Below are 10906 nucleotides of genomic sequence, written 5' to 3' on the forward strand. Positions count from 1 at the left end.
AAGGGATATATACAACAATTTGAAAATTTAAAAGGAGGTTACAATAGAATATATTTATCAAAGAAGGTTGATGTTCAGAAGTGGGAGCTTTGAGATAAACATTGGGTAATTCGCCTAATCTGCATCAGAGTAAGCAATGATGGAAGTGGACTTTGTCGGTTGAAAGAAAAGGCCATGGGTGATAGTGCCTTTGAGGTGTCTTAAGACACATTTAGCAGCTGACCAATGTTCAGATGTGGGAGCTTTGAGAAATTGACAGAGCTTATTAACAGAAAAGGCTATGTCAGGTCGTGTAAGGGTGATATATTGCAGTGCACCCATGATACTACGAAAGAGGGATGAATCTTCTAGAGGATGACCAGAATCAACAACCAATTTAGTAGAAGCAGCCATAAGAGTAGGCATGGGTTTAGCTTCATGTAGATGGGTGCGCATCAAGAGATCTTGCACGTATTTGTGCTGATGCACCTCTAACCCAGTGGTAGTACGATGCACCTCTAACCCAAGTAAATAATGGGCCTCACCAAGATTAAGATGTCGTCCACATAGACGAGTAAGATAAGAATGTCACTCCTGTCACTTTTAAAGAAAAGAGAAGTGTCAACCTGAGACTCATGGAAACCCAAGGATAGTAGATAGTCTTGTAGTCGTGTGAATCAAGTGCGAGGTGCTTTCTTTAACCCATACAATGATCGATTCAATTTGCAAATAGAAGAGGGATGACGAGGGTCAATAAAACCCACTTGCTGTTTCATATAAACTTTTTCATGTAAAATGTCATTAAAAAATGCATTATTAATATCAAGTTGACGAATGGGCCAATGGTAGGAAACAACAAGAGAGAGAATAGTCTTGATAGTAGTGGGTTTAACTATCGGATTAAAAGTCTCATCATAATCTAGGCCTACTTCTAGAGTGTACCCTTTTGCAACAAGTCGGGCCTTGAAGCGTTCAATAGACCCATCAAGTTTGCGCTTAATCCTGTAAACCCACTGATTTCCAACAATATTCTTCTTTGAGGGTAGTGGAATCAAAGTCCAAGTATTGTTATTGAGGAGGGCTTTGAATTCATTGGCCATGGCAAGAACCCATTTAGGGTCTTTATAAGCCTGTGTATAACATGTGGGTTCTGTCTCATAAAGTGGGCTGGTAGTGAGGGCATACTGAGGATTGGGCCAAAATACCCCTTTCTTGGCACAGGTTACCATGGGCTGCTTCTTGAATGTACCCTTTTGCAACTCTAGACCCGATTTGCGCTTGATCGTGTAAACCCATCGATTTCCAACAATATTCTTATATGAGGGTGGTGGAACCAAAGTCTAAGTATCATTATTGAAGAGGGCTTTGAATTCATCAGTTATGGCAAGAACCCACTTAGGGTCTTTAAAAGCATGTGTATAACATGTGGGTTCTATTTCACAAAGTGGGCTGACAGTGAGTGCATACGGAAGATTGGGCCGAAATACCCCTTTCTTGGCACGGGTTACCATGGGATGAGTTGATGTATGGGTCGTGGATGGTATAGTAAGCATATTACTAGTAGAGGAAGGCCCAAATCACAAGCACCTGGCCCAAAGCATTAGTTGTAATAAAGTGAGGAATAGAAGTGGGACCCAAATCATATGTACTTGACCATATATATATATATATTAATAGAAAATGGATGCTCTCTACATCAGGAAATAGAATCTACTCGTATAGTAATTATTACACTAATTTAATAATTTAGTTATTACAGTAATTAATAATTTAATTATTATAGAAATCTAATAATTACTGATTATTATAGTAATTTAATAAATATATAATTAGTGATTATAATCAATAATTATTATTATTATAAATATTGTTAATAATTAGATATTAACTTTAATTTTACTTTAAATTAAAATTATAAATATTGTTATTAAAAAATACTGTTAATAAATTTAATAACCTGATTTTAATAATTACTGATTATTACAATAATTTAATAAATATATAATTAGTGATTATAATTAATAATTACTGTTATTATAAATATTGTTAATAAATAGATATTTACTTTAATTTTACTTTAAATTAAAATTATAAATACTATTATTAATAAGTATTGTTAATAAATTTAGTAATTATTGTTATATTAAAAATAATTAAAAATGATATTAAAAGTATTGTTATTGATTATTTAATAAAATATTATAATTACTAACTATTACTGATAAATACTATTAATTTAATTTAATTTTGATAATTATTAATTTAATGAATATTGTTAATAAATCTTATTCATAAATTTAATAATTATTGTTATATTAAAAATAACTAAATAATATTATTAAAACTATCATTAATAATTATTTAATTAAATAGTATAATTACTTACTATTATTGATAAATGTTGTTAATAACGTTCTAACAACCGACGGTTCGAACAGATGGCCCATTTTGACAACAAAAATTACGGAGCCGTTCTGACCACCGGTTTTTGGGTCGACGGTTCGACCATCCGGTTCGAATGGACAGTCCATTCTAACAACAAAAATTATAGGCAAAAAATTGAGTTTGTGAGATCCATTAAGTAGTATCATACATGTTATGTCATTCGAGCGTGTGACTCATACGACCCAAAAATGGAACCATTCTGAACACCGGTTTTTGGGTTGACGATTTAACCGTTTAGTTTGAATAGACGACCCGTTTTGACAACAAAAAATTACAAGAAAAATTTCAGAACCATTCTGGCCATCGGTTTTTGGATCAACGGTTTGATCGTCCGGTTCGAACGGACGACCCATTCTGACAACAAAAATTACAGGCAAAAGATTGAGTGTGTAAAGTCAGTAGTATCATACATGTTATGTCATTCAAGTGTTTGATTCATACGACTTGAAAATGGAATCGTTTTGGCCATCAATTTTTGAGTTGATGGTTCAACCATCCGGGTCAACGAGTTGTCAACAATAAAAAAATGGCCAAAATCGTTAAACGGGTCAACAAGTTGTCAGTTCGACCACTTGAGTCAATGGGTCATTGATCGATTCAATGGTTTTTGGCCAGGGACCGGTATTGGGGTAAAACCGAATTGGTTGCTTGGACGGTTTCCAAAAAAAAAAAACGGAAGACTCGTTATGACAACAAAAATTACAAGCAAAAAATTGAGTGTGTGAGGTCCATTAAGCAGTACCATACGTGTTATGTCATTCGAGTGTGACTCATATGACCTGAAAACGGAACCGTTCTGGCCATTGGTTTTCGGGTTAACAGTTTGATTGTTCGGTTCAAACGGATGGCCCGTTCTAACAACAAAAATTTAAAATAAAAAAACAACCAAAAACCATTGAACGAATCAACGGTTCGATCGCCTGGGTCAATGGGTCATCAATCGATTTAACGATTTTTGGATAGAGACCGAGATTAGGATAAAATGGAACAGGTTGCCTGGATTATTCCTAATTAAAAAAAAATAAAAAACGGCCAAAAATGGGGCCCAAGCTAATGAATCATTGACGAATTCAACGGTTTTTAGCGAATAACTGGATCAATGGGTCGACGGTTCCATTCCAGCCCGTGCAAAGTAAGGGCCCTCCGCTAGTTATAATAAAAGGAGTATCAATGGGGCCCAGGATAGATGAAATCGGCCCAATAGGAGTGGAAGAGCAAAGAAGAATGGTAGTGAGGCCCATAATAGAAGAAGTTTGAGCAACATTTGTAGGAGAAGGTGCGGATGGGCTAGTTGGGTCCAAAGTTGAAGAATGCAGCCCATTATTAATAGAAGTGCATGGATATGAACCGGAGGTGCCCGGTAGCCAAATACGGTCCAAGTAGACGAGTATCATAGGTAGTATTGGTAGAAGAAGCCCGCTAAGCATAGGGGAAAGATTTTTCATCAAAAACCCGTAAGAAGCTATAATCAGCAGGAGGTGTACCATAAAGTTTCTGCCAAGGAGACATCATGTGGAGAATTGGTGAGGGAATGTGGTTAATGAGAAATACTCAAATACAAATACCACAGCATCAAAAGCATCAAACCACCGACATTTGGGTATTCTAGCATTCATCATCAATGTCAAATCGATTTCAACAATATAGTGATGTTTGTGTTCGGATGCGCCATTCTGCCGAGGAATGTGAGGTCATGCTTTAGGATGTAAAATACCGGTGCCCACAAATAAAGAACGCAGAGGATTGTACTCGGAGCCGCCATCAGTTTGAAATATTTTGATTTTAGTTTTGAATGAATTCTCAACATTGTTCTTGAATGCAACAAATAAAGAAGGAACCCTGCTGAGGATGGAGGCGAGGAGCCCCAAGATAGCTAAGAACCCTTTTACCTCTTTTCTTGGACCCTTTTTGTATAAATGTTATTTATCGAGCCTCTAAGCTCAGTCTAAAAGTTTTTTTTTACAACACCGGTGTACAAGAACTTTACAAGTAATGAGTTACAATCAATCTCTTTTTTTATACATTGCATATACCTGTTTTCTAAACACTCAACTTCAAAAATTTTCTAAGTGTGAGTTCGCTCAAGGTGCCTAAGCATAGTATGGGAGTAATCCAAGGTGATTAGGCATAGTATGGGATAATAACAAATAAGGCATAATAACAAATATGTTCGAAATACCCATATGCCAACGCGACTAGGCTCTGCCGTGGTGTCGAGGTCATTACCAGCTCAGCATAGGGGCTTTTAGGCTTAGAGTGACTTAACGTCCACTCCTCTGTATGTAGTTTTAGCCGGTGTGCACTTCCTGCAAGGCGGCTTGACCGGGTCGCCGAAGTGGATGGTCTTCCATACTTAAAAAAATTTTGTTGAAGTTTGCGGATGCTTTATTCCCAAGCTCTAGTACTTTTGTAAGTTATCAACATTCCAGGCGCGGGGTAGCTCGAAGGCTCCTCCTATTATTATCATTATCTTTTTCAGAATCCCACGATTTCCACCATTTTGTAGCTGAGATTCATTACACTGCAAGAGATGAAGACTCCTATTGCCGTCGTTATCTTTTTCACCATTGGGTTCATCTTGTAATGGCAAAGGATTCAAGGGGTAGACGATTTCCACCATTTTGTAGCTGAGATTCATCACGCTGCAAGAGATGAAGACTCCTCCTATTGCCGTCGTTATCTTTTTCAGAACTGTCTTCTTCCAGAGGTTGAAAGGAAGTCCGTATAACCTAATAGCAAAGGCTCCATTGTGAAGTTCCTTGCTATTGTAGGAGATTGCCCAGCTCTGCACCAAAACCACACCCAAGCCAATAATGCTTCTCTTTTATCAAAATGGAAGATCGACACACCTACAACCACTTGAAATTTCTTTTTTCAGAACATTCAAAATATAATCCCCCAGTCCAAAACAACTCTACCTGCTTCCAACACCAATATCCTCTCCCATCCTTCTTTGTTTCCATCCAAGACCAGATTTTGGACCTTCTTGACGTTGCCAACAATCACTTCATTTTCTATCACATCTTCTTAATTGTTCTTGGAGTCTTCTCCTTCGATCAAATTATCAACTTTCAATGACAAAATATCCCGAAGTTTCTCAGTGAACAACCTCGATCCCAATCCCTATTTTCCTTCTAGAAGACAAACCAAATGTTTTCCATTGTTACCACAGACCTCAGTTAAGACCACAAACCAACCCTTCTGATTAAATTTTAAAACCACATGCATGATATTTTCTCCCTTGAAGTTCCGACGAACTCATCCAACCGATTTTCTTCACTGAAAAAAAGTACTCCATCGATGAACCCTTTCAGCCAATGTGTAGCTTCTTCAATTATGAAAATAGTTGCTCTTCCTTCTTCTCTTAGTTTCAAAACTGAAATGTTTCTATTTCTTGCTTTTCTAGTATCAGATTCTTCACTTCGATCGTGAACTGTAATCTCCGTCTTCTTTCTACGGTAGAAAACCCTTCCATCTTGCTTAGCTCCACCGATTCATAGCATCTTGGAGGATAAGCAGATAGTGTTCATGCCGGTTCGGTGATCAATGGAAAATAGAACCGGGTGAATTTAAATTTTTACACTGATGATATTTGGTTGTCACAGTGTAAAGTGAAAGGCTTTTCTGCTCTGAAACTCTCCTTATCTCGGCAATGCAATGCCAGAGACTAGCGTGTCATTGCCAGATAATTTTCTCTTCGGAAAATACGAACTCGGGAACGACTCTCTCTCTCTCTCTCTCTCGATATTCCCCGCCCTAGTCTCTTCACCACCATCCTCTTTCTCCTTGAGGTCCCACCGTCCTCTGGCTCCACCCAAGTTGCAAATACAAACAAGGAGGCTCCGTGAGGAACCTCAATCTCAATGTTCTCACAACTGCACCTTGCTCCGCCGGCCTTATTATTGATCGTGGTCTCTTTGCTGCCTCCACCACGGCCTTGTCACTGGAACAACTCTCAGTTCGTGTGGCTGTCATCTTCTTGGGTGGTGCAGACGACCGAGGAGCCTACATGCTTCCCGAATGGTGGAAGGTCCAACCACAACTGCCCTCCTCATCACACAGTTGATCCTCTCTGATTCTTCTAATCCCAACGATTGGGACGTCAAACTTGATACCGTAGTCATCACCAATTTTAAATCAAACACCTCCCATTGTAGAAATGTTTTCTTCAGAGAAGAGGTGGTGGAAGACGAAGAGCAGATGGTGAAGATTATTCGATCCATTCACACTAGCTCTGACCTTATATTGGTGGGAAGGCGCCACACCATGGAATCCCAGATCATGGCTGGGATTGGAGAATGGTCTGAATACCCGGAGCTAGGTGTGATAGGGGACATACTTGCTTCATCCGATACAGATGGCCAATTTTCAGTCTTGGTGTTGCAACACCACGCAGGTTAATTTAGATCAGCTTGGCTCCACGTCGTAGGCTGCTGCAGGCAACAATTAATTAAAATTAGACCCTGTATTTAATTACAAACAAATTAATTAGTTGTTCTAGTCTAGAAACTGAAACTTTATTTATTTGTTACTCCATCACCCACCCTAGTCTCCTTCACCGGAAATCATGGCCGATTTCTTTCCATCGCTTTTCTGCTAGTTGCACCCTTGGCTATCCTGTTGTACTCTGCATTTCAGAACTGGAGACTGAAGTCAAGATCCATAGATCTTGAACATCAGATCAAAGAGCCGTTGTTGGTTCATGGAACCACACCAGTGACACAGCAGCAGAAGCCACAGGCGAAGATGGGGAAGTGGAGGTGAGGCTATCACCCCCTGTGATCGGAGAAGAACACACGATCCTAGAAGCGATCAAGACCTTGGATTTCTGGATCTTGTGAGTACGGGGTTGGTGGTAATGAACAGAATGGGTTAGATAGGTGGGAGCTTTCGATAATTTCATCTTCAAATGATGCCATTCTCCGGTGAAATGGTTGCCCGGAAAGGATAACGATGGAGTAGAAGTTATTTGACCGTTGCAGAGTTTTACACCGAAGAAGATGGAGATTTACATCAATTTTATAGGTGGTAACTTTTCCACTGATTCTCAATTCAATGTAAAAACTCATCCTAAGTGAAAATTTAGGCTAATTTACGTTGTAAAACAACAACTAAAACAAACATAGGGGAAATTTGAAGGGGGGTGTAAAATTTACCCAGTTCTCATTTACACCCAAAACAATCGCAACCTTACTAAAATATAGGTGGTCACTTCTAATAAAAGAGAGGAAAAAGGGAGATAATGAATGTTGATGTGGCAATTCCAGAGTAAGAGAGGCCATAGTATTGATACAGATATAGATATATAGATAGAATAGTATTTTCAAATCGTCATTGATCCAGACAGTCAAACCATTAGAACTGATTCCATTTTACTTAAACCCAATCTTTGACCAAAAACCATAAAATTGATTAACAACCCGCTGATCCGAGACTCAAATTGTCAATCATTCGACAATTTTTGGCGGCCATTTTTTGTATTTTTATTTTTAAGTTCCAACCATCGACCGAGAAACCAGTGGATAGAACATGGTTATAAGTATTAGCCCCTAATGTATTTATTATGTAATTATAATCCGAATCTGTTAGACATTCGATGAATACAATCCTATTTGAATTCGAACATAAATTAATCAAATTTGGATGTAACAGCTATACGGACCGGATAAAAAACAAGAATCTTCATTCGGCCACAGTTTTCACCCATCAATCAGACTTCAATCCGTTGAAACCGTCATTAAACCAGGATACAGAGAAAATACCATTTCCGGTTTTACGGTCCACCCTCCGGTCCGACCCAAATCGCGACCCCAGGCATGATACGGGAGCCACGTGTGGTTTTGCATGAGAGGATCAATCTAGAAGACTAGAACTTTCTAGTTGCAACCCGTCTACTGGCCCATAGTAACCGTCACAGCAAGATGATCCCATAGGCCGAACAGAAAAAAGTATGATGATCCCATAGACAAATTATTGATTATCCAACGGCCATTTATTGCTCTGTGTCGTGGAGAAATCCAAGCCGTAGATCTGGTCAATGGATTTAAACAAGCAATCTTCAACTTCAAGTAACGAGCGAGAAACAAGGCTAACAGAATTAATTAACCAATAACAACCGAACGGAGTAGAATCGCATAAGCGGAGAGCGCGGAAAGCCGAGGTCGGAAGTCGGAAGGAAGAAATGGCGGTGGCGGTGGCGGTGGTGGAGTTACTGCCGAGAGAGTATGGCTACGTGGTTCTGGTACTGGTTCTCTATGCTTTTCTCAACATCTGGATGTCTCTGCAAGTCGTCAGGGCTCGCAAGAAGTATGAAAACGCAGACGCAGAACCCTTTTTTTTGTTTTCAGATATCAGTGAATGAAGGAATTAATATAATTAATCCAAAGGTTTTGCTCTGTTTTGGTTCAAATTACAGGTATAACGTGCAATATCCAGCTCTTTACGCTTTAGAGTCTGAGAACAAGGACGCCAAGCTCTTCAACTGTGTTCAGGTACTGTGAGAGGAAAACAAATTAAATGCCCAGCTTCGATTTGTATTTGGGTGGTGGATGTTGGTTCTGATTCGTGTTTTCTGAGTGAATAATGAGTTGTTTTTGAGCGCAGAGAGGGCACCAAAACTCTCTGGAGATGATGCCGTCGTTCTTCGCTTTGCTGCTTCTGGGAGGACTCCAGCATCCTCTGATTGCTGCGGGGCTTGGCGTTGTTTACACAGTGGCTCGTTATTTCTATTTCACTGGCTATGCCACTGGAATTCCTGAGAAACGTTTGACAATCGGGTACATATCTTTTTTTTCTTTAATTGCTTCTGAACGCTATATTTGAGCTGAAAATTGATTCTTTTCTAAAGCTACAAAACTCCAGAGAATCAATTCTTAGAATGAACCTAGAACTAAAAAATAACAATTCTTAATCCTTTAAAAGCATGTTGCTAGCTTCAATTGAAGCTTAAAATTCCGATCCAAACAATAATCACTATTTGAACTTTGAAGAATGAGTTTTGAAACAAGAAATGATTATGTTCTGTAGCTGATTTTTCATACATCAGAACTTAAAAAATAATTCTTACAATTTCAAGATGCAGCAGAATTAGTTCTTTAAAGCATGCCAAACACAGCCAAATCTTTTGTGAAGTTCTGTTTGGCACTTGATTTCACTTTAGTGTTTTTTTTTTTTTTGGCTCTGTATGAAACAGGAGGTTCAATTTCTTGGCGGTGCTGGGGCTGATTATTTGCACGGGTTCGTTGGGGATCAATCTTCTCAAGAAATGAAAATAGTAAAATCTATGTTTTGTTTGTTGTGTTGTTAAGTACTTTACAGCGATGCAGATTCTTGCTTTTCCTTTTGCGGGTTTTTTGTTCAAACTGCTACTAGAAGTGTCAAGTTTGCTTTTTGGTTTTCCAATTCTCTACGCTTATGGCAGGCGGGTTCTTCTTTAAACCCGATTGCCCAGCGTACCCGGATAAAGCATGATTTCATTTATTGCCTGATTACAAATCCAGTCCATGGGGACCTACTTATTTATGATCATAAAGTTTAGAAATTAATTCAACCCCGTGCCAGTTCGTAACTCATTTAAGGCACCCTTCTTCCTTTTTTTTTTTTCTTGATGCCACTTAGGCTTAGGAGTGTTTGAAAATAAGTTCTTATTACAGTAAGCATTTATTTTGGGCCGGGACTATATAAATAAGCACTTATTTTTCCTTGATATAAGTGTTAATAATAAGTATTTATTCGAGAACCCAAATTTTGGACATATTTTTAAATGCTTATTCAATAAGTAATTATTTCCTTTTAGCCTATTGTGGCTCATTACATCATTGTGAAAATATTTATACTAAAGGCTTATAGATGTTTATTAGAATTAGAATAAGCACTTGTTTTTTAAGTATTTAATTTTCAAATAAACACTCAAAGACTTGGGGAAATATTTACTTGATGGGTAAGTACATTTATTCGAGTTTATTTTTTATCAAAAGTGTTGTATAGGTACATATTTTTAACCATTTTTACTCATAAAATGTAATCATTAGAAGGGCTCAGAAAGTTTTAACAATTTTTTTCCCAAATGGGAAACCAACTTATGCACACTTATCAACCTGGAAATAGATACCCATGGTAAAAGTAATTTATCTGCAATTAATCAACTACTAATAGGGATCCATGCAAAAGCTAAAAATAGAAACACATAAGAGTATATAATTGTTTTATATATATATATATATATATATATATATATTTTAAATAATTAATAATTATTTATATTTTATATACTACTTTTAATAAATTTTTTATAATACAAAAATAACAATAATTAATTTCAGTTAGGGTTGTTTATCAAACTATTGAAACCAACCAATTCGATCAACTAGAGCTGAGTTGGTCAATTTTCTAGTATTTTGGGTGTATATATATATATATAGTTTTTTAATACAAGAAAGTGGAAAAACTCCCATATTTCTTAGTATAAAATATTTTATATCAT

The 10906-nt window shown here is 37.5% G+C and overlaps 1 protein-coding gene across 1 annotated transcript; it reads left to right on the forward strand.

Annotated features, from left to right (window-relative positions):
- The first annotated feature begins 8510 nt into the window (after positions 1-8510).
- Positions 8511-9908, forward strand: LOC104589396 (uncharacterized). Its single transcript, XM_010247708.3, has 4 exons — positions 8511-8730; positions 8840-8915; positions 9028-9200; positions 9617-9908. Exons 1-4 carry the CDS (start codon positions 8606-8608, stop codon positions 9690-9692), a joined length of 450 nt encoding a protein of 149 aa, XP_010246010.1. The 5' UTR covers positions 8511-8605; the 3' UTR covers positions 9693-9908.
- The last annotated feature ends 998 nt before the right edge of the window (positions 9909-10906 follow it).

The sequence above is a fragment of the Nelumbo nucifera genome, chromosome 4 (genome assembly GCF_055504915.1).
Source record: "Nelumbo nucifera cultivar China Antique chromosome 4, China Antique-T2T, whole genome shotgun sequence".
NCBI classification, from domain to species: domain Eukaryota; kingdom Viridiplantae; phylum Streptophyta; class Magnoliopsida; order Proteales; family Nelumbonaceae; genus Nelumbo; species Nelumbo nucifera.

Excerpts from the sequence above, each read along its gene's own strand:
- LOC104589396 (XM_010247708.3), top strand. The coding sequence starts at position 8,606 with ATGGCGGTGGCGGTGGCGGTGGTGGAGTTACTGCCGAGAGAGTATGGC. Across the intron at positions 8,731-8,839 it reads GTCGTCAGGGCTCGCAAGAA|GTATAACGTGCAATATCCAG; the intron begins GTATGAAAACGC and ends TTCAAATTACAG. Across the intron at positions 8,916-9,027 it reads AGCTCTTCAACTGTGTTCAG|AGAGGGCACCAAAACTCTCT; the intron begins GTACTGTGAGAG and ends TTTTGAGCGCAG.